Raw genomic sequence first — 24,924 nt, forward strand, 5'->3', positions numbered from 1 at the left:
TTGTGTTGAATATGTCAGATCCATACAGGATTCATCAGTTTCGTAGGTTGAAGAATAACCTGAAATAGTCAGAGGTTATAGATATGGGTTGAAGTATAACCTAATTAGGTATTGGCTTTATCAGGATCAATATACCTTATTTGACCCAATAAGTGCCCAGGGTGTTTAAAATTTGCAAAAATGAAAAATTGCTTATAAGACAAAATTATGAAAAATCTATACAGTTTTGTGTAGTTTTGGTCAATATTTATGTCTGGGCAATTGAAATTGAGGCCTCAAAAAGGGGAGGGGCATGTGATATATAGATTAGTTATGGAGAGATCTGTCTATACAGTAGCTGAATCAGGATCAGTATATATGTGATAGAGTTAGGATGAGATGTGTGTACCTCCTCTTTTCTCTGCCTGCTCAGGTGGAGGTTAATGTGAGGACCACCTGTCGGTACAGCGGCTGTATCAGGATCAGTATATATGTGATAGAGTTAGGATGAGATGTGTGTACCTCCTCTTTTCTCTGCCTGCTCAGGTGGAGGTTAATGTGAGGACCACCTGTCGTTACAGCGGCTGTATCAGGATCAGTATATATGTGATAGAGTTAGGATGAGATGTGTGTACCTCCTCTTTTCTCTGCCTGCTCAGGTGGAGGTTAATGTGAGGACCACCTGTCTATACAGTAGCTGTATCAGGATCAGTATATATGTGATAGAGTTAGGATGAGATGTGTGTACCTCCTCTTTTCTCTGCCTGCCCAGGTGGAGGTTAATGTGAGGACCACCTGTCGTTACAGCGGCTGTATCAGGATCAGTATATATGTGATAGAGTTAGGATGAGATGTGTGTACCTCCTCTTTTCTCTGCCTGCTCAGGTGGAGGTTAATGTGAGGACCACCTGTCGTTACAGCGGCTGTATCAGGATCAGTATATATGTGATAGAGTTAGGATGAGATGTGTGTACCTCCTCTTTTCTCTGCCTGCTCAGGTGGAGGTTAATGTGAGGACCACCTGTCGGTACAGCGGCTGTATCAGGATCAGTATATATGTGATAGAGTTAGGATGAGATGTGTGTACCTCCTCTTTTCTCTGCCTGCTCAGGTGGAGGTTAATGTGAGGACCACCTGTCGGTACAGCGGCTGTATCAGGATCAGTATATATGTGATAGAGTTAGGATGAGATGTGTGTACCTCCTCTTTTCTCTGCCTGCCCAGGTGGAGGTTAATGTGAGGACCACCTGTCGGTACAGCGGCTGTATCAGGATCAGTATATATGTGATAGAGTTAGGATGAGATGTGTGTACCTCCTCTTTTCTCTGCCTGCTCAGGTGGAGGTTAATGTGAGGACCACCTGTCGGTACAGCGGCTGTATCAGGATCAGTATATATGTGATAGAGTTAGGATGAGATGTGTGTACCTCCTCTTTTCTCTGCCTGCTCAGGTGGAGGTTAATGTGAGGACCACCTGTCGGTACAGCGGCTGTATCAGGATCAGTATATATGTGATAGAGTTAGGATGAGATGTGTGTGTACCTCCTCTTTTCTCTGCCTGCCCAGGTGGAGGTTAATGTGAGGACCACCTGTCGGTACAGCGGCTGTATCAGGATCAGTATATATGTGATAGAGTTAGGATGAGATGTGTGTACCTCCTCTTTTCTCTGCCTGCTCAGGTGGAGGTTAATGTGAGGACCACCTGTCGTTACAGCGGCTGTATCAGGATCAGTATATATGTGATAGAGTTAGGATGAGATGTGTGTACCTCCTCTTTTCTCTGCCTGCCCAGGTGGAGGTTAATGTGAGGACCACCTGTCGTACAGCGGCTGTATCAGGATCAGTATATATGTGATAGAGTTAGGATGAGATGTGTGTACCTCCTCTTTTCTCTGCCTGCTCAGGTGGAGGTTAATGTGAGGACCACCTGTCGGTACAGCGGCTGTATCAGGATCAGTATATATGTGATAGAGTTAGGATGAGATGTGTGTACCTCCTCTTTTCTCTGCCTGCCCAGGTGGAGGTTAATGTGAGGACCACCTGTCGGTTACAGCGGCTGTATCAGGATCAGTATATATGTGATAGAGTTAGGATGAGATGTGTGTACCTCCTCTTTTCTCTGCCTGCCCAGGTGGAGGTTAATGTGAGGACCACCTGTCGTACAGCGGCTGTATCAGGATCAGTATATATGTGATAGAGTTAGGATGAGATGTGTGTACCTCCTCTTTTCTCTGCCTGCTCAGGTGGAGGTTAATGTGAGGACCACCTGTCGGTACAGCGGCTGTATCAGGATCAGTATATATGTGATAGAGTTAGGATGAGATGTGTGTACCTCCTCTTTTCTCTGCCTGCCCAGGTGGAGGTTAATGTGAGGACCACCTGTCGGTACAGCGGCTGTATCAGGATCAGTATATATGTGATAGAGTTAGGATGAGATGTGTGTACCTCCTCTTTTCTCTGCCTGCCTCAGGTGGAGGTTAATGTGAGGACCACCTGTCGTTACAGTAGCTGAATCAGGATCAGTATATATGTGATAGAGTTAGGATGAGATGTGTGTACCTCCTCTTTTCTCTGCCTGCTCAGGTGGAGGTTAATGTGAGGACCACCTGTCGTTACAGCGGCTGTATCAGGATCAGTATATATGTGATAGAGTTAGGATGAGATGTGTGTACCTCCTCTTTTCTCTGCCTGCTCAGGTGGAGGTTAATGTGAGGACCACCTGTCGTACAGCGGCTGTATCAGGATCAGTATATATGTGATAGAGTTAGGATGAGATGTGTGTACCTCCTCTTTTCTCTGCCTGCTCAGGTGGAGGTTAATGTGAGGACCACCTGTCGTTACAGCGGCTGTATCAGGATCAGTATATATGTGATAGAGTTAGGATGAGATGTGTGTACCTCCTCTTTTCTCTGCCTGCTCAGGTGGAGGTTAATGTGAGGACCACCTGTCGGTTACAGCGGCTGTATCAGGATCAGTATATATGTGATAGAGTTAGGATGAGATGTGTGTACCTCCTCTTTTCTCTGCCTGCCCAGGTGGAGGTTAATGTGAGGACCACCTGTCGTACGGTTACAGTAGCTGATCAGGATCAGTATATATGTGATAGAGTTAGGATGAGATGTGTGTACCTCCTCTTTTCTCTGCCTGCTCAGGTGGAGGTTAATGTGAGGACCACCTGTCGTTACAGCGGCTGTATCAGGATCAGTATATATGTGATAGAGTTAGGATGAGATGTGTGTACCTCCTCTTTTCTCTGCCTGCTCAGGTGGAGGTTAATGTGAGGACCACCTGTCGTTACAGCGGCTGTATCAGGATCAGTATATATGTGATAGAGTTAGGATGAGATGTGTGTACCTCCTCTTTTCTCTGCCTGCTCAGGTGGAGGTTAATGTGAGGACCACCTGTCGGTACAGCGGCTGTATCAGGATCAGTATATATGTGATAGAGTTAGGATGAGATGTGTGTACCTCCTCTTTTCTCTGCCTGCCCAGGTGGAGGTTAATGTGAGGACCACCTGTCGTTACAGTAGCTGTATCAGGATCAGTATATATGTGATAGAGTTAGGATGAGATGTGTGTACCTCCTCTTTTCTCTGCCTGCTCAGGTGGAGGTTAATGTGAGGACCACCTGTCGTTACAGCGGCTGTATCAGGATCAGTATATATGTGATAGAGTTAGGATGAGATGTGTGTACCTCCTCTTTTCTCTGCCTGCCCAGGTGGAGGTTAATGTGAGGACCACCTGTCGTTACAGCGGCTGTATCAGGATCAGTATATATGTGATAGAGTTAGGATGAGATGTGTTGTGTACCTCCTCTTTTCTCTGCCTGCTCAGGTGGAGGTTAATGTGAGGACCACCTGTCGTTACAGCGGCTGTATCAGGATCAGTATATATGTGATAGAGTTAGGATGAGATGTGTGTACCTCCTCTTTTCTCTGCCTGCCCAGGTGGAGGTTAATGTGAGGACCACCTGTCGGTACAGCGGCTGTATCAGGATCAGTATATATGTGATAGAGTTAGGATGAGATGTGTGTACCTCCTCTTTTCTCTGCCTGCCCAGGTGGAGGTTAATGTGAGGACCACCTGTCGTTACAGTAGCTGTATCAGGATCAGTATATATGTGATAGAGTTAGGATGAGATGTGTGTACCTCCTCTTTTCTCTGCCTGCTCAGGTGGAGGTTAATGTGAGGACCACCTGTCGTTACAGTAGCTGTATCAGGATCAGTATATATGTGATAGAGTTAGGATGAGATGTGTGTACCTCCTCTTTTCTCTGCCTGCTCAGGTGGAGGTTAATGTGAGGACCACCTGTCGGTACAGCGGCTGTATCAGGATCAGTATATATGTGATAGAGTTAGGATGAGATGTGTGTACCTCCTCTTTTCTCTGCCTGCTCAGGTGGAGGTTAATGTGAGGACCACCTGTCGTTACAGCGGCTGTATCAGGATCAGTATATATGTGATAGAGTTAGGATGAGATGTGTGTACCTCCTCTTTTCTCTGCCTGCTCAGGTGGAGGTTAATGTGAGGACCACCTGTCGTTACAGCGGCTGTATCAGGATCAGTATATATGTGATAGAGTTAGGATGAGATGTGTGTACCTCCTCTTTTCTCTGCCTGCCCAGGTGGAGGTTAATGTGAGGACCACCTGTCTATACAGTAGCTGTATCAGGATCAGTATATATGTGATAGAGTTAGGATGAGATGTGTGTACCTCCTCTTTTCTCTGCCTGCCCAGGTGGAGGTTAATGTGAGGACCACCTGTCGTTACAGCGGCTGTATCAGGATCAGTATATATGTGATAGAGTTAGGATGAGATGTGTGTACCTCCTCTTTTCTCTGCCTGCCAGGTGGAGGTTAATGTGAGGACCACCTGTCGTTACAGCGGCTGTATCAGGATCAGTATATATGTGATAGAGTTAGGATGAGATGTGTGTACCTCCTCTTTTCTCTGCCTGCTCAGGTGGAGGTTAATGTGAGGACCACCTGTCGTTACAGTAGCTGTATCAGGATCAGTATATATGTGATAGAGTTAGGATGAGATGTGTGTACCTCCTCTTTTCTCTGCCTGCCCAGGTGGAGGTTAATGTGAGGACCACCTGTCGTTACAGCGGCTGTATCAGGATCAGTATATATGTGATAGAGTTAGGATGAGATGTGTGTACCTCCTCTTTTCTCTGCCTGCCCAGGTGGAGGTTAATGTGAGGACCACCTGTCGTTACAGCGGCTGTATCAGGATCAGTATATATGTGATAGAGTTAGGATGAGATGTGTGTACCTCCTCTTTTCTCTGCCTGCTCAGGTGGAGGTTAATGTGAGGACCACCTGTCGTTACAGCGGCTGTATCAGGATCAGTATATATGTGATAGAGTTAGGATGAGATGTGTGTACCTCCTCTTTTCTCTGCCTGCCCAGGTGGAGGTTAATGTGAGGACCACCTGTCGTTACAGCGGCTGTATCAGGATCAGTATATATGTGATAGAGTTAGGATGAGATGTGTGTACCTCCTCTTTTCTCTGCCTGCCCAGGTGGAGGTTAATGTGAGGACCACCTGTCGTTACAGCGGCTGTATCAGGATCAGTATATATGTGATAGAGTTAGGATGAGATGTGTGTACCTCCTCTTTTCTCTGCCTGCCCAGGTGGAGGTTAATGTGAGGACCACCTGTCGTTACAGCGGCTGTATCAGGATCAGTATATATGTGATAGAGTTAGGATGAGATGTGTGTACCTCCTCTTTTCTCTGCCTGCTCAGGTGGAGGTTAATGTGAGGACCACCTGTCGTTACAGCGGCTGTATCAGGATCAGTATATATGTGATAGAGTTAGGATGAGATGTGTGTACCTCCTCTTTTCTCTGCCTGCTCAGGTGGAGGTTAATGTGAGGACCACCTGTCGTTACAGCGGCTGTATCAGGATCAGTATATATGTGATAGAGTTAGGATGAGATGTGTGTACCTCCTCTTTTCTCTGCCTGCTCAGGTGGAGGTTAATGTGAGGACCACCTGTCGTTACAGTAGCTGTATCAGGATCAGTATATATGTGATAGAGTTAGGATGAGATGTGTGTACCTCCTCTTTTCTCTGCCTGCCCAGGTGGAGGTTAATGTGAGGACCACCTGTCGTTACAGCGGCTGTATCAGGATCAGTATATATGTGATAGAGTTAGGATGAGATGTGTGTACCTCCTCTTTTCTCTGCCTGCTCAGGTGGAGGTTAATGTGAGGACCACCTGTCGTTACAGCGGCTGTATCAGGATCAGTATATATGTGATAGAGTTAGGATGAGATGTGTGTACCTCCTCTTTTCTCTGCCTGCCCAGGTGGAGGTTAATGTGAGGACCACCTGTCGTTACAGCGGCTGTATCAGGATCAGTATATATGTGATAGAGTTAGGATGAGATGTGTGTACCTCCTCTTTTCTCTGCCTGCCCAGGTGGAGGTTAATGTGAGGACCACCTGTCGGTACAGCGGCTGTATCAGGATCAGTATATATGTGATAGAGTTAGGATGAGATGTGTGTACCTCCTCTTTTCTCTGCCTGCCCAGGTGGAGGTTAATGTGAGGACCACCTGTCGTTACAGTAGCTGTATCAGGATCAGTATATATGTGATAGAGTTAGGATGAGATGTGTGTACCTCCTCTTTTCTCTGCCTGCTCAGGTGGAGGTTAATGTGAGGACCACCTGTCGGTACAGCGGCTGTATCAGGATCAGTATATATGTGATAGAGTTAGGATGAGATGTGTGTACCTCCTCTTTTCTCTGCCTGCTCAGGTGGAGGTTAATGTGAGGACCACCTGTCGTTACAGTAGCTGTATCAGGATCAGTATATATGTGATAGAGTTAGGATGAGATGTGTGTACCTCCTCTTTTCTCTGCCTGCCCAGGTGGAGGTTAATGTGAGGACCACCTGTGGCTGTATCAGCATTGATAGCTGTACCCTCCCTACACCGCGATCAGGATCAGTATATATGTGATAGAGTTAGGATGAGATGTGTGTACCTCCTCTTTTTCTCTGCCTGCCCAGGTGGAGGTTAATGTGAGGACCACCTGTCGTTACAGCGGCTGTATCAGGATCAGTATATATGTGATAGAGTTAGGATGAGATGTGTGTACCTCCTCTTTTCTCTGCCTGCCCAGGTGGAGGTTAATGTGAGGACCACCTGTCGTTACAGCGGCTGTATCAGGATCAGTATATATGTGATAGAGTTAGGATGAGATGTGTGTACCTCCTCTTTTCTCCGCCTGCCCAGGTGGAGGTTAATGTGAGGACCACCTGTCGTTACAGCGGCTGTATCACTTCTCATCTCCATATTAATTATACAGGCTAAAGCTCACAGCTTCTTTTACATTGAGTCTTCTATATAGATGTTTCAGCATATAACACACATATAAAAATGTTAACATACATCAAATAACTATATCCCAATATTGAAGCAGAACTAGTATTGCATGAACATTTTTTTTTCTAGATTGATGCACAAGACTTAGCTCCTTGTTGGTAAATATCATGATGAGTTATATAATTACTGGCGCCACAAATTTAGATACCAGTAATGCTAGCTTCTTGATTTTGAATAGAACATGTATTTCTTTTTGTTCGGTTTAATAAAATAATTATGTCCCTATTTGTTGGGATACATCTAAAATTGTCTCCCTGGAAAGAATTATAAAAAGTGTTCTGACTTATTCTCCTAGACAAATATTGAAATCTCTGTTATCGAAAAGAATATATTTCCTGTTAGTATTGTTGAAATAACATATTTCTCGGGTTAATTTATAGTTATTACCTTTTGATAAGGTAGGTATAGGGTTTTAGTAACCTCTACCTACAATGAAAATAAGTTATATTTAGAACAATATGTCTAGGTGATGCTTTATGTTTGGATCTCCAAACGTTGGTGGATGTTGTGATTGTCATGACAACAGGCAAGGTGTTACAAAAAAAACACTCTTCCAGATTAGAAACACCACAAACATTTTCCCTCTTATACCATTACAAAATAAAAGTAAGACATAGTGGTTTTTATTTTCCCATCTGAATGAGCTGGCAGGCTTAAGGTCAGATGAAATGTTACAGGCCTGGTATGTAAAGTTCTCTACTTATGTGAAATCTCTTTAATCTTACATGTAGTAGGGGGCACTAGAGGCTGATGTCACTCCCTACAGGAGGTGTAAGACACGCTGATCAGGTGTGCTCCTGTACATCATTACGAGGTGGAGTTCATCATCACTTTGATCTCTGTGTGACCCCAAGTGACCTTGTCAGAGGCTTTAACTACACGAACTGAGCATTATACACATAGGACAGAGTTGTGAACCATAAAATGGTGGAGTGTAACCTTACATCACATGATGATCTACATATAACCCCATGTGACCCCGACTGAGCTTAACTAGACAATACAAGCTCTACACTCAATAACTAATCCTTTTAATTACCTAGCTGAGTCAATGCATACATCACATTATAACTTCTAATAGAGAAGACAGCTGTACATATACAGAGGACTCCACATAATCGAATAACGGTTATTCGAATATTTCGGTTATTTGCATAAAATTCTGCGGTCCCGATTTTTTCCTTCTTTATCTTTGTTTTTCATCTCCGTGTATTTGCATAGACTTTTACATGACCTCCGGTTATTTGAATAAAATATTTGGGAAATTCTAAAAATAAAATCGAATATTTTTCAATTTTGCAATATATTTTTAGCGAAATTCGCCGATATATGTTTCAAGATACTTCGCTTTTACTAGAAATCATCCTGGTAACAGATCAACGTTATAGTATGGCTTGTTATTTTATGCATGAATCTGCAAAGGTATTCGACGCTGTTACGATTTACATCAGCAGCGGTTGATCATAACTTTAGTATAATCACTGACTCAAACATCTAATTAAAGTATTTGCACTTTCAAATATGTTTATTTATTAACGTAACGTACCTTAGTTCGCGATTGGTTGGAGAAACCATGCTTCCTTACAACAATTGCCATTCATGAGAAGTCTCGTTCAACCAGAGTCTTGTTGACTACGACAGACATAAAAGCATGCAAAGTCGGCGTGCAATGACTACCGCCAGTTTCGTACAGTATGTAAGCTAAGGATATAAAAGATACTTGCTACGTTAATTGTTTCATTGCTACTTGAATATGCATTAATTTCTGAAAAGTTATCAAGCTATTCGCCGTATAGATCAACAATACAAAGAGAATTCTCAAAAGACATTAAGGTCGAGTGAACGCATGGCTTCATCACCTGCCGCCATTTTCGAATTCATATGCACATGTGTAAAAGCAACACTACTAGTTGATCGGCACTTTGAAGTTTAATCACGATCGTAAGTTCATTTTGCCAGGCAAATGTACGTAAATTTGTTTATTGTTTAAGTTTAGAATTGTAGTCACAAATCCAATCCTGTTTAGTAGAATCTAATTGCATTTGATATCGATCGTTTAGCTGTTTCTCAAATATTCACGTGTCGATCTAACGTAAACAAGAATCTAATATTGGAATATTTTTTGTTATTAAACAATTAAAATCGATTTACAACTTCGAAAATAATAACTTGTGGTTCGTTTTAAGTGTAAATAATTTAGGTATTTATCAAGTAAACGAAACAATATCTATTTGCCTATTCACATACATATGTGTGGGGTCAAACGGAGGTGCAAAATGTCATCTCCGCCTATTCGAATACTCCGGTTATTTGCATATTTTCTTCTGGAAAATGACCTATGCAAATAAGCGGAATCCTCTGTATTGACCATATGATGGACAGAATTACATGACTTGGTTAAGGTCTATAACATGACCCAATATAGCTGGGTCACATATCATAAACAACGATCTTCCCACTCCTAGGACACCAACACCCACAACCTCTGGGACAACCTCACTTAAACTTACTATGTACTGGAGGAGAAAGATAATATTTAGGTGAGTTAAGATGATATTTGTAACAGGAGAGAAGAAAATATAAAGGCCTGATCGGGGTTCAAACCCTGGACGTCTTATATCACTAGCCAAACGCTCTACCAATTTAGCTACTGGGTCAGTTATGATCAACCCAGCCCAGTTCTACATATTTTAGATGTTGTTCACAGCAGGTTATAAGTAATCAGTATGTACTGTTTACTGTTGGTGATGAGTTAGGAATATGTAGTTGTGAGAAAGTATTGAGAAAGAGATCATATACAACGTTGAGACTTTCTGACCCACACAGACTCTATAGAGATCTGTAGACACTAGGCAACAGTTGCTCACCTGCTGTTAGGTACATTGTTACACACTCAAGTTGCTATAACTGTATAGCTGTTAGGTACATTGTTACACACTCAAGTTGCTATAACTGTATAGCTGTTAGGTACATTGTTACACACTCAAGTTGCTATAACTGTATAGCTGTTAGGTACATTGTTACACACTCAAGTTGCTATAACTGTATAGCTGTTAGGAAGAATCAGTGAGTAAAAGTAAGTTGAGGTCATGATATCATAGGAAAGGCTTGGGTTTATTTGGTTTTAACTCCTTATAACAACCACCTGGTCATTTAGTCCTTGCCAGGTTCAGGAGGTAGAGGGAAACCATAGTTCCCTGATAGAACAAATGACATCATATGGTTGGAGTATTAGAGCTGAGCCTAACTCGATTGTACCTCTTCTATTTCTAGAATATAACTTCGATCACTCAATTTGTAGCTCTTCTGCCTCTGGAAAATTTCCCATTTATGTGCTGATAGATCTCTTGAGAAGACTGTGGGCTTCAGCATGAAAGCAGCTGTCTTAACAAAGACAGTACAAATCACTTCGGCCTCAACATGAAGGCAACTGTCTCAACAAAGACAGTGCAAATCGAGTCGGCCTCAGCAAGCAGACAACTGTCTCAACAAAGACAGTGCAAATCGAATCAGCCTCAACATGCAGACAACTGTCTCAACAAAGACAGTGCAAATCAAGTCGGCCTCAGCAAGCAGACAACTGTCTCAACAAAGACAGTGCAAATTGAGTCAGCCTCAACATGCAGGCTTGATATAGGTTTTAAACTTGCAACCCAGAGGTTGAGGGCTGATTATAATAATATATTCAGAACATCTTAACAACTCTGCAATTTAAGCCCCTCGCATAAAAGTGTCAGTATCTCAGTGAGTCAACAAAGTGGAGTTTCTGATGTCACCTACAGAATATGTAGATCAAATCTTAAGTTATCTCCCTTTGTTATTCTGCCCGAGTCTGTTATCTTAACTCTGAGTTTTGTTATTTTGACTGTGTATGTACAACAGGATTATTGTTTGGGTGGTGCACTTGACCTGTGCTCTATTATAATGGTCAGTAATGGGTCATTGTCCTCAAGTTATTGTTGCCTTGTGATAATGTTTGTCTATACATACCTGGAGACACAGGACCAGCGATGAATTACCGTCTGTTTCTGTAGGCTGGTCACTTTAGTCCTCTGGAATATCAGACTTATCACTATCAAATAAGCGATTTGATTGAAAGTTTTAAACAAGGAAAGATAATTACCTTGTAATAAAATCTGACTGAATTCACTAATCTTGTGTCTTGTCTAATGTTTTTGCTTTATGAAATAATCAACAAAATGATGATAAGGTTGCATTGTGTTCTGTATTGACTTTCATCATGATGGCCAGAGTTTGGTTCCTTTTCTCAATTCAAATGAAATTTAAGGTATATATGGGTGTCACAATGATTGAGAAACAGTGTTGCATGGAAGCATTATGTTGCTAACTGAACTGAATGTAGGTCACTGTGACCTTAATTATCTTATTTAAGCTGCCTAAATGAAAAAAGCTTCTCTTCAATATATCATCTCCACTTCTTGTCGCTATATAACTGATTATTGACCAACGATCTGACTTTTGGCCAACTTGGTCTGAATCTTTGGATATTGTTTGAAAATAATAAAACCAGTCTTATTTGCGTGGACAGACTGAAAAATAAAACTTTGCGCAGTAATTAAGCACTTTTCTATCTTTTAGTGCACATAACTTCATTTTGAGATCGTGAACATTCATTGGTCCATTTAGGTGAGATGGTGTGTCAACATGTGACTCAAAGTGGGTCACTGTGACCTACATTTTGATTCTTCATCAAAGACAAAACGTCTATGTACATGTACTGTCTTCATCTCCTACAGTCACAGTAGAATCACTGGATTTTGTGTTGTGAGACTTGTGATGGATCTAAGCAGGAATTGCTTGCCTCTCCTTTTATTACTTACAAAAACTCATTTCAGATCTATTTCTGGTAGCATTAATGCATTCCTTCAGTATTTCATATTTATAGTAACACCGTTTTGCTTTTTAGAAAGCACGTATCACTGCTGCCTTGTCTCATGTTCGTCTAGATTGGTGCCATTTATGTATAGAAGAGGATTTCATTTTTACATTAAATGAGAAATTATTGATTTTTACCAATACTTGTCAGTTTTGTAATCATTCATATCAAATGTGATTAAACGTACACTAGGCATTCAGGCAGTGTACATGTCTTAGTTAGCAGTTTTCAGCTCTGACATTAAGTTTGACTGATTTCTAGGGAGATACATATACACTGGTTTAATGACACTAGCAATCTTTAATGTTGTTTCTCTAAAATGTTTACATTACTAATATCATATGATGTTAGGAATTAATGTCCCTTTAGCAAATCTGTCTTTGGTTGTTGCTAAATGAAGGTGTTGAAGATATGAAAAAAACCTTTTTGGCCTTATGGATAGTTGATTTGCTAAGTCTATTATAACCATATAAGATTGTTTTAGGATTCTGGAGCCTGGTGCCCCGCCAAGGTGTGATACCCACATACTGGTCAGTCGAGAAGTTGTACCTTTATACCCTAGAGTTAAAGCCAAGAAAAACAGAATTTGTGTTTTCAGTTGTCTACCATTCTTATATTACTCACAATAAGTCATCAAGGAGTAGTTTATGTTACACAGGGGGCATTAACAGTGACTGATCACAGGCGGTCAGAGATCGGACACCTAAACGTTAACTAGTCTAATGAGTAAGTGGCCAGAACAAAAACATAGTTATTTATATTGGTCCACTGCCAGACAGTGACCCTGATAATGGTCAGCCATATCGTAGATCAATAGGTTTGGTCAGAAAAAGCCTTGACATAGAAATACAATAGAGACTGGATCTTATACTGATAAGATGGTGCTGCTGGCCAAGGGTGTCACAACTTGTGAATCACACAGAAAGTTTTTGAGTTTTGAGCACTTTTATGTAGGGCTATTATTATTAGTTTTGTGGATATTTAATTTTAGATGAATGATGTATTCATTGATATTGGTAACAACCTAGCCAGATTTTACAATATTGTGGTTGATATTGGTAACAAGCTAACCAGACTTTACAATATTGTGGTTGATATTGGTAACAAGCTAACCAGACTTTACAATATTGTGGTTGATATTGGTAACAAGCTAACCAGACTTTACAATATTGTGGTTGATATTGGTAACAAGCTAACCAGACTTTACAATATTGTTGTTGATATTGGTTACAAGCTAACCAGACTTTACAATATTGTGGTTGATATTGGTAACAAGCTAACCAGACTTTACAATATTGTGGTTGATATTGGTAACAAGCTAACCAGACTTTACAATATTATGGTTGATATTGGTAACAAGCTAACCAGATTGTTGTTGATATTGGTTACAAGCTAACCAGACTTGACAATATTGTGGTTGTTATTGGTAACAAGCTAACCAGACTTTACAATATTGTGGTTGATATTGGTTACAAGCTAACCAGACTTTACAATATTGTGGTTGATATTGGCAACAAGCTAACCAAACTTTACAATATTGCCATGACCTGGGATTAATTATGAATGTATGAAGGGGTTAGGTTGCTGATACAGTTATAATCACTGGAACTTGTCCCCCTTATAATACTTGTATCATGGACACAATACCAGGAGCATGAACATTCCTTCAATTAAAGAAATTCTCTAACTTTAAAATCTCAGTAGGAAAGCATTACAGATTTTAAGAAAGGCTCCTTAACTTAGATTTGTAATGCTGTTAAGGAATGCTTATGAAACACGGTCCTGAATCTCATGCTTGGTACAGTCTTGTACCTCCTAAACCTGGGCTATGTATATGAAATGGACCTTGACTGTTGATAGGACATTAAACCAATTGCTATCAAGTCAAACATTGAGATAGCCCTAAAATGGAGGGCTTGCAGTAGATGTCAGACATTAGCCTTCCCCAGCCCTTCAATGGTCAGGATATGGAAACATTGAAATATATTTCTCAAGACAACTTGTCTAAGAAAATCTGTGAAACTTATATGTGAAAAATCTGTCCTAATGGCCCTGCATAAGGTAGCGTTTTACAGGTAGTTGATTTAGGTATATAATTGCCTGGATTGTAGGCTTGATCTTGTTTACCGAGATGGGTTTAAAGTTTTTATGGCCACTTCAGAGCATTTTATCCTTGTATCCATCAAGAAATACACATTCAGCTGACTTGTGTTCAATCAACTGTGTTAGTTGTATTAAAACCTCTATCATTTATAATACACACAGAAAGCTGCATGTTTATATTGTAGAGCATGCATGGAATGTAGACTGTACAGGACACCCAATCACAGATGGTCTTAATTTTTGTGTAGAATAAGTATGTATATATAGGCAGGAGAAGATAGGGTATTGATTGTCAACAGGAGAAAAGACTGTGTTCTCCTGAACGTTTAACTCTCACCATGACTACAGTGAGAGGGGGGTAGTTAGTGGTGAAAATTATACATCTCAACATCACAGTCATGCAGCTATAGATATACAGTCATAGCAACAACAAAATTCCAAACCATGATCCTATATCTAGATAGATACAGTTTCAGCAACAACAATACAACTGTGATTGTTTTGGTAAAGAAATCCTGAACCATGATTATATATCTAGATAGATACAGTCGCAGCAACAACAATACAACTGTGTTTGTTTTGGTACAGAAATCTCAAACCACGATTATATATCTAGATAGATACAGTCGCAGCAACAACAATACAACTGTGTTTGTTTTGGTACAGAAATCTCAAACCACGATTATATATCTAGATAGATACAGTCGCAGCAACAACAATACAACTGTGATTGTTTTGGTACAGAAATTCTTTTAGATAAGTCACACACACAAAAAAAAAACCCAATAGTAAATATATACATGATTGTTTTGGTACAGGCGTCTCAAACCACGATTATATATCTAGATAGATACAGTCGCAGCAACAACAATACAACTGTGATTGTTTTGGTACAGAAATTCTTTTAGATAAGTCACACACAAAAAAAAAAAAAAAAAAACCAATAGTAACTATATACATGATTGTTTTGGTACAGAAATCTCAAACCACAATCGTAATATATAGTCTCAGCAAAAACAACAGTATGACAATATGAATATTCAAATAAAAAAATAAAAAACATGTACAGGAGTATATGTCATATAGCACAGTTTACATTTAGATATATAATACCCTATATGTTATTTAGTCTGTGAAATAAAAACATGTACAGGAGTATATGTCATATAGCACAGTTTACCTTTAGATATATAATACCCTATATATTATATAGTCTGAAATAAATATATGTACAGGAGTATATGTCATATAGCGCAGTTTACCTTTACCAAACCCTATATGTAGTCTGTGTGTGAAGTTTATTGTGATATTTATGTGCAGCGATTGCACAACCTGGCCCAGGTTAAGTGAGTTTTAATGTTGAGATATATATGCATACAAGGAAATGGTCTTGACATATAAGGAAGCTCGGTTTAGTATGAACTAATGTAAAAGTCTGACAGTACTTGTTGATAATGTTATACAAATGGTAATTAATGCCATGACACATTGTCCACGGCCAGCTGGCCATCCTGTTTGCTGATGTTTTCTGGATAACAAAGTTTCTACAGTATTAGCTATATAGTGTTACTTGATATGATCATGATCAGAATTATTAAAACAATGTATTAAGTCTAGCAGTATGAATCAGATGAAAAAGAGTGAGGAATATGCTGAGAATTTGTAACCATGTGAAAATAGTATTTTTTAACAATTCGTTAAGAAAGATATATATATAATTTGTTTGGAAATTGATATTTACAATTTGTTTGGAAACAAACATATCTACTAGTAATACACGAAGACTGCTGTTTCCTTGTTGGTAATTTTAATTTGTTAAGCTTATGCAGCAAACCTCCAGACAGCCATAGAATTCTCGGACAGCTTTACGTGTTGAGTACCTCAGTAAAGTATCAGACACAAATTATTATATTACCCATTGGTATCATGAAATTTGTTTTCCTTGTGAGGAATCTGGAGAAGGCATATTTTATTTCAATCATTTTGTCTTCACTTCCTTTTATTTTAATTGGAAGTAGGACATATGACCCTATTATATTTCAGTAAGAAATAGGTCATGACCTACATTTACATATTTTGATCTGCAAAATAGGTCATGACCTTTTTATATTTTATTGGTAGAAAGTAGTGTGTATATTTCTGGGTCCTGATTAGGAATACAGTTGATATAACCCTGCTTGATTACATTGATTCCACTGTTGACTATTCAGTGGTTTCGGGTTTTTAATTTGAGCATGTTTCAGACATGGAGACCTCCAGAGTGTCGTTTCAAAACTCACCATTCCTCAGAAACTAAACCATTTAGCTGGCGTAATGAACCTCAGCCTAATTTTTAAACACGTTCAGAAATAAGATTTAAATTTGATAACGGGATCTCGTGACCTTTTGCCTACTTTTGTTTGCGAGGTAATTCGTGGTTAATGGTTGGTATACATCTATACACTACTAATTAGTGGGAAGCCATGGACGCCTGAAGCTTTTGCAGCAGAGAAGTTATTTCTTCCAGCGTATCACTGTTTTTTAAAAACTTAAGCCGACCCATTTGTTAATCAGTGATTAGTGTGTTGGTAACGAGGAAACCTAATTATTTTGTTGTTACAATATTGTAATTTATATTGTTACAATATTGTAATTTATATTCAGTTGCTATGACGCTGAGAGTGAGCGGTGCTCTGGTAGTCCTTCGTTGTTAGAGGAAGCCTTAATAGTATGGCCTAGACAAGTTTCACACACTCAACATGTTTTCACATTACCAGGAACATTTTCTGCTGATTTTGATTGTGTGAATGAAAAACTGAAACTGACATACAGAGAATCACATTGGAAAACTCTCGCACTCCATAGAGCGCCTAACTGTCGAAGTTGTAATCAAATTCCCATACCCTGGAAATTTGTGTGTGTGTCGTTTATTTGGCGACACAGAATCACACAGTTATGTGATGTATGGGATAATAATACAACACATAACAAAATACCCACAGAGAATAAAGCATTGCAAAATAAAGGAACAAAGAACTGCTGGGAAATCGATCGTCTGTATCTGGTTCCTTAATGTAGGGTACGTAAAATTGGGTCTTACTATATATAGCTACTAAGGTTTTGATATATCTACTCATAAAAAACTGTATCTCACAGAAAATTGGTATCTCAGGAGAAAACATCATCATCTCTAAGGTGTACACTACACTGTGTCCAACTCTTACGATTATCACATCCTGATAAACAAAATTAATTACGTTATAATTACAAGTTAGATACCGACAATTGTTGGTAGTACCTAGCAGGAAACCGACTGGTGTTTTTAGTGTGAACATGTGAGGAATATTAGAAGTGTGTGTATCACAGAGTGTGTGTGTCACAGGTTATTTGTTTGGATTCTGGCTTTGTATGAATGTTTGGATTCTGGCCTTGTATGAATGTTTGGATTCTGGCCTTGTATGAATGTTTGGATTTTGAACTTGTATGAATGTTTGGATTTTGAACTTGTATGAATGTTTGGATTTTGAACTTGTATGAATGTTTGGATTCTTGCCTTGTATGAATGTTTGGATTCTGGCCTTGTATAAATGTTTGGATTCTGGTCTTGTATAAACGTTTGGATTCTGGTCTTGTATGAATGTTTGGATTTTTGCCTTGTATGAATGTTTGGTTTCTGGCCTTGTATGAATGTTTGGTTTCTGGCCTTGTATGAATGTTTGGTTTCTAGACTTGTATGAATGTTTGGATTCTGGCCTTGTATGAATGTTTGGATTCTGGCCTTGTATAAATGTTTGGATTCTGGTCTTGTATGAATGTTTGGATTCTGGTCTTGTATGAATGTTTGGATTTTTGCCTCGTATGAATGTTTGGTTTCTGGCCTTGTATGAATGTTTGGTTTCTGGACTTGTATGAATGTTTGGATTCTGGCCTTGTAGGAATGTTTGGTTTCTGGCCTTGTATGAATGTTTGGTTTCTGGACTTGTATGAATGTTTGGATTCTGGCCTTGTATGAATGTTTGGATTCTGGCCTTGTATGAATGTTTGGATTCTGGCCTTGTATGAATGTTTGGATTCTGGCCTTGTATGAATGTTTGGATTCTGGCCTTGTGTGAATGTTTAGAATCTGGCTTTGTATGAATGTTTAGAATCTGGCATTGTATGAATGTTTGGATTATGGCCTTGTATGAATGTTTAGAATCTGGCATTGCATGAATATTTGGATTCTGGCCTTGTATGAATGTTTGGTTTCTGGCATTGTATGAATATTTGGATTCTGGATTTGTATGAATGTTTGGTTACTGGTCTTGTATGAATGTTTGGATTCTGGACTTGTAATAGTGTTTGGATTCTGGTCTTGTCTGAATAAAGTGTATATGAATCTTCTGTTAGAAATTTGGCTCAGAATTGTTTGGCAGTGTAATTTAATCTCGGGACTGGAAGTCCTAATTTGATTTAATTTGCATTGAATCTGCAATGGATTTGACAGTGAGATATAATCTATAGGAACAAATAGCCATGTATGGATCAGCTTGTTGTAGAGTACATATTCTACTGATTAGATAACACATCATTCTATAACACCCTGTACCACTAAACAATCACCCTGTAATGCTAGTGTCTTCCCCCTCCAATTATATCAACCCCCCCCCCCCTTACTACTTATCCTAACTTACCCTGTACCTACAATATTCTTCACTATATACATTTGCCTTGTGCTGATACCTCCCCCCCCCCCCCCCTTACTACTTATTCTTCACTATATACATTTGCCTTGTGCCGATACCTCCCCTCTCCCCCAATGACAAACCCCACCACTCCTGCTAACACAACCCTCGCCAGTACCTGGCAACTGCCCGAAATCCCGAAATGGGATTTCGCGACCCAGAGGTGGAGGGCCTGTGGTAATATGTTGAGACATTTCCACCACTCTGCCACCGCGGCCTGTTGGGGTATACAGATGCCTCTCAGGTTGATACCCACCTCTCCCCCCCGTCTCCACTATGTCACTAAACTTTACACAAACTGCTACCTGATTGTAGCACATACCTTTCTGACCTGATACCCATAATATCCCCAACATACACCACAACAAATTCAACTCCAAATCGTTTTATAACCAAGTCATTTTTTTATTCATTGAAAAAATCATTTTAACATATGAAATATTTAGGTTTTATTTTAAGGAAAAATATATATATATATATTTGAACATATAAAATATCTGGTGATTTTATTTTCCAGACATCTGTGACATTCCAGAAAACATCCGATTCTGTAAGAATCTCCAGGTGCTTGATATTAGCAGTAATCCATTCCAAAGGTAAGTTACAACATATCTACGAAAGGTATTACATGTAATTATTCTGATTTGTGATTGGAAATATTCAGAAATTATTTGATTAATTCAAACCTATAGTAAATCTCTATATAGCACAATTTTAAATTTGTAAATAAATATTTGTACCCCACAAGAACTATTGAGCTATGATAAATATTTTTACAGACTACCAAATGGATTTACACAGCTTCGCAACTTAACTCATTTGGGGCTCAACGATGTCTTACTGGAGCGACTTCCACATGACTTTGGAAGGTGAGCGTCTGAAACATAGCTGTATTCATTCAGGCTTTGTTTCTCATAAAATATTTGTTTGACTCTTTCATCAGGTCGAGGAAAGTCTGGCATGAAAATACCTTAACTGTTGATGTGTTTAATTCCATAAGGATTTTAAATTTTGTAATCTTAGATTTAAAGTGGTATATATTATTCTACAGGCATGTAATTTTTCATAAAAATACCAAGAACTGTTTTCTCAAAGGTCAAGATAGTTGATGCAACAAATTTGTTAAACAGTGATATTGTATGAATTCCATGTAGGGGTCAGATAATACCATAGAGGTAAACAAAAAATGTGTGGAATTCCTTTCTCAGTTGTAGTGGTGTTGAATCTGTCTCAATTTTAATTAGATTTACAAAAAAAAAAAAAAAAAAAAATGAAATGGTTGAGCCAAGGCTGTGTCTGTAATGGAGATGATATAATCTAGATTTTAAATTATACTAATAGTTTTAAGAATAGCTTTCAATAGGGGAATCTTTATGTCTTTGGGTGAAAAAAACCCCCAGTGTCATGGCTTTTCCAGCATAGTGGTATCGGAGTTTTTAGGTCTATCAAATTTACAAAAATCTGATATGGGTCTTTCATGACCGTCATAATGCTGTGTGTGTAATTTAGATGATATAATCAAGATGAAAATGACAAGGCTATCAATGACATAATTTAGATGATATAATCTAGATGAAAATGACAAGGCTATCAATGACATAATTTTGATGATATAATCTCGATAGAAGTGAAGAGGCTGTTGATGAGATTATTTAAATGATATGATCTAGATAGAAATGCCAATGTTAGTGATGAGATAATTTAGATTTTGGTCAGGTAATGGAGAGTTGGAGAGAGCTGTTGTTGAGATGAGGTAGATGTTTATATGAAGAGAGGACAGACTACTGTAGCCACTCTAGGTTATATGTCTCGTGTCTCTGATTAATTGACGAGGACACCAGCATATCAGGGGTTAGAGGAGAGGTTTAATGAAATCAATGTGGTCTAGTCGCTGGCTGTAATAGGTTTCTGGTCAGGGACTGGTACAGTGAACTTTGGATATTAACAGTCAGGATTAATATGGTATGGAAATCAGAGTACATTGATATTACAATGATTATATATAGGAGTCATTTCATTCTACCATTTCTTTAGACCTGAATTTAAAGTGCTCCAGAGAAAAAATGAAAATCATTTTAATTACACATTCCATTTCATATTTCATCACAGGGTTTAATGAAAGTTAAGTTTATTATGCATTAAATTTCAAGAAATGTTGAGGATTTGTCTTCCCTGTGTATCTAGAATTGTTGAGGACTTATCTCCCTTGTGTATCTAGAATTGTTGATGACTTTTCTCCTTTGTGTAACTAAAATTGTTGAGGACTTATCTCCCTTGTGTATCTAGAATTGTTAAGTGTTTGTTTTGTTACAGTTTAACCAGACTTATCTCCCTTGAGTATTTAGAATCGTTGAGGACTTATCTCCCTTGTGTATCTAGAATTGTAGACCATTTGTTTTGTTACAGTTTAACCGGACTTATCTCCCTTGAGTTGAGAGATAACAACATCAAGACTCTACCCCAGTCCATCTCTCTCCTAGTGAAGCTTGAAATCCTGGACCTCGGGAGCAATGAGATCGAGGAGCTTGTAAGTGGCTCATTTCACTATAACCTGTTAAGATATTGTAAACAAACTTTTTTTCACGTGTGATTTATGTTCATGTGCGAGCAAAAATAAAATCGCCACAAAAAATACCTATAAATTGTAAAATCAAATTGCTCTGAAAATGGGGTTAAAATGAAGACACAAAATTAATTTGCCACTAAAAAGATTTACAATTCCTCATGATTATAATGTTAGCTTCATGAAACTCAGAAGTGTCTCAACATTTTGTTTCTATCTGATCACATGTAGCTGTTCTATAAACTACTATGGTGTTGTAATGAAATCATACCGGCTCTAAATTTCTTTTTAACATGTTCACGTTTTGATGAAATTGTGCAATCCCAGTAATGACATAATCAAAACGGCCTTAAGAATATTGCAAGAAACACAGCTATATATTGTCAGGAAGGTTTAGTGCTAAAAGTGTGTAAAACATTAAAACATGTACATAAACAGTATTTATAGTAATCACCTTCCTGTTTCTGACCACTTATTGGAAAATCAGTCATACATAAAATTTGAAGTTAGTGTATGTAGTTGGTATATAGGAAATGGAAGAAATTTAGGAAAATAAAAAGTAAGTACAATTCAGAACAGACCTAATTATATAAGGACCTAAATACATTGTCTGAAAATGATACCCATACAAGTGGCTTAGACAGTGTTTTTTGATAGCTCCTATGTTATTAAACCTGAGTTGTTTCATGTTTTATAGCCGGCAATCATTGGATCCCTCTGTAGCCTACAAGAACTCTGGCTGGACTGTAACGAGCTCGCAGAACTGCCGCCGGTAAGGGTTCTGGTTCATTACTTAAGTCTTAACTATTCACCCTCAAACAACATTTCAATGTTTCCTATTTAAAGATTGGAAATCAATTATGAAATATATAGGGGGAATTAGTCGAACATTGGGCCAGTAGTTACTTTGAAATAATTTTGGATCATACACTTATTTAAAAATCTGATAATTCTGCCACCATTATTATTACAAATTGGAGTTTACATACGGAAATTAAAATGATTCCCCCATTGAAACATTGATAATTGGTTCTTTGGTTTGTCCAGAAGATGTTTAGCCTATTGCTTTCTTAATTTGTTATATCATCAACTGTTTAAGTGAGAATTATTTTTAAGGCAAAGGTCTATTTCAAAGCCATGGTATTAAGGTCAAGGTCTGTCTGTGATCTTGGTATCAAGGTCTGTTTCAAAGCCATGGTATTAAGGTCAAGGTCTGTCTGTGATCATGGTATCAAGGTCTGATTCAAGGCCATGACATTAAGGTCAAGGTCTGTCTGTGATCATGGTATCAAGGTCTATTTCAAAGCCATGGTATTAAGGTCAAGGTCTGTCTGTGATCATGGTATCTAGGTCTGATTCAAGGCCATGGTATTAAGGTCAAGGTCTGTCTGTGATCATGGTATCAAGGTCTGATTCAAGGCCATGGTATTAAGGTAATGGTCTGTCTGTGATCATGGTATCAAGGTCAAGGTCTGATTCAAGGTCTGGTATCAAGGTCAAGGTCTGTCTGTGATCATGGTGTCAAGGTTTGATTCAAGGCCATGATATTTAGGTCAAGGTCTGTCTGTGATCATAGTATCAAGGCCAAGGTCTGATTCAAGGCCATGGTATCAACGTCAAGGTCTGTCGGTGATCATAGTATCAATGTCAAGGTCTGGTTCAGGGCCATATCATCAAGGTCAAGGTTTATGGTTTCAATTTCAAGGTCAAGGCCTATTTCAAGGTCATGTTAACAAGGTCAAGGAGTGCTTTAGGTTGTGTCTCTCAATTTTAAGCCACCAAAGGTCTTTGACGGCGAAGTGAATGGTGAGATCCATTGCCATCAATACCTATACTAGCTGTCTGATATGTTGGGGTTGTATTTACTGACATTGACAACAAGTTATTGGGTAGGGGAAGGTCTATAGTATAGGAGACCACTGGCTGTCTTCGTCACCCAAATATTGGCCAATATGAGTTTGTTGGTGCTCCATCTCAAACACCCAGATATTGGGTGGTGAAGAGGCTTCACAACTGTTTTCATGCCAGAGATTGTCATCAGGGAGAACAGAAAAATCTATATTACGTCAGGGCAGCGTTATGTATTATTTCATTATAAGGCTTCGTTTGGTGTCTGATACAGTTCTGACTCAATGGCCTCTATAGTTTAAACAAAAAGGTCATCAAGGTGTGAAGCGTCACAATTGAAAACAGAAAAAAGAACAATTTGACATTGTTTCAGAAACACAATTACTTTACTTTTAAAGATCATGTCAAGTGGAATCTCTATGATTCTAAATCATTAAACCATTGGATATAATTCATATGTATTAAACAACAGACAAACAAAACACAGACCAATGTCACAATGACTTGAGATACCCTGTGTAGAGGTCAAACAATCAATAATCACAAGGATAAAAAGGAATATCTGTGTAAACAGTTCTAAGACTGTTGTACATGTGGTCGTGTTATCCTTGATGCTGTTGTTTTGTACATGTGACAAATCGTTGGATGTGATGTGTTGTTGGATAGGTTGTGTTGTTGGATAGGTTGTGTTGTTGGATAGGTTGTGTTGTTGGATAGGTTGTGTTGTTGGATGTGATGTGTTGTGTGATGTGTTGTTGGATGTGATGTGTTAATGAAATACCACTGAAATAGCAGTCTTTGATTCTATGGAGAGAAATGTTGTGTGTTATATGATGTGTCTCTGACAGAACTCCTAATCTTGATATGCTGTCATATTACACAGCAGGTAATCCTCATATTTCCTTAGCATCAGCCTGGCTGATGAGGAGCATTGATCGCTGTGTGGTGTTGCTGCTGCTGATGTTCGCCTGTCATACAAATAATAGTTGACCTATAAAACATCTCCGGCTTTGTTTATTGTCCCCAGTGGCTTCTCAAGATTACATGTCATGATTAAATAGTGTGGACTGTGGAGTAGGCCGGCTTTTCTTTATCTCTAGGCTTATATCTCTAATAACGAGGATAATAACCGCCATACTTATATAAAGCTTTCTGGTGATCTGGACTGGCAGTTATATGATTCTCACATGTCATAGTCCTCACTCCTTACTTTTAACATGTAAATAGGGACCAATAACAACTGTAATACTTCTGTGAAGCTTTCTAGGGAGCTAGCAAACACAGCTCTGAGTTTGTAATAATGTCATTTGATAGCCTTTTGAACAAGAAGTAACGGGGCCACCATGGCCAAGTGGTTAAGATGTCCTGACAGTGTGTGTTGCCAGTTATTTTTGCGGATTATTTTTTTTGCGATTTGACCTGAAATAAAGAAA

General features: G+C 38.9%; 1 protein-coding gene across 13 annotated transcripts in view; it reads left to right on the forward strand.

The window, feature by feature from the left end:
• Positions 1–24,924, forward strand: part of LOC138309681 (protein scribble homolog) — a 94,924-nt gene that overhangs the window by 5,306 nt on the left and 64,694 nt on the right. For all 13 annotated transcript variants that reach the window (XR_011206308.1, XR_011206307.1, XM_069250892.1 and 10 more), the window contains exons 3-6: positions 19,598–19,676; positions 19,860–19,949; positions 21,487–21,607; positions 22,341–22,415. Coding sequence is in view for 11 of the 13 variants with exons in the window: in XM_069250892.1 (XP_069106993.1) it covers positions 19,598–19,676; positions 19,860–19,949; positions 21,487–21,607; positions 22,341–22,415 (365 nt within the window). In the remaining 2 variants the exon portion in view is untranslated. The remainder of the gene's footprint in view (positions 1–19,597; positions 19,677–19,859; positions 19,950–21,486; positions 21,608–22,340; positions 22,416–24,924) is intronic.

The sequence above is a fragment of the Argopecten irradians genome, chromosome 15 (assembly GCF_041381155.1).
Source record: "Argopecten irradians isolate NY chromosome 15, Ai_NY, whole genome shotgun sequence".
Taxonomy (NCBI): domain Eukaryota; kingdom Metazoa; phylum Mollusca; class Bivalvia; order Pectinida; family Pectinidae; genus Argopecten; species Argopecten irradians.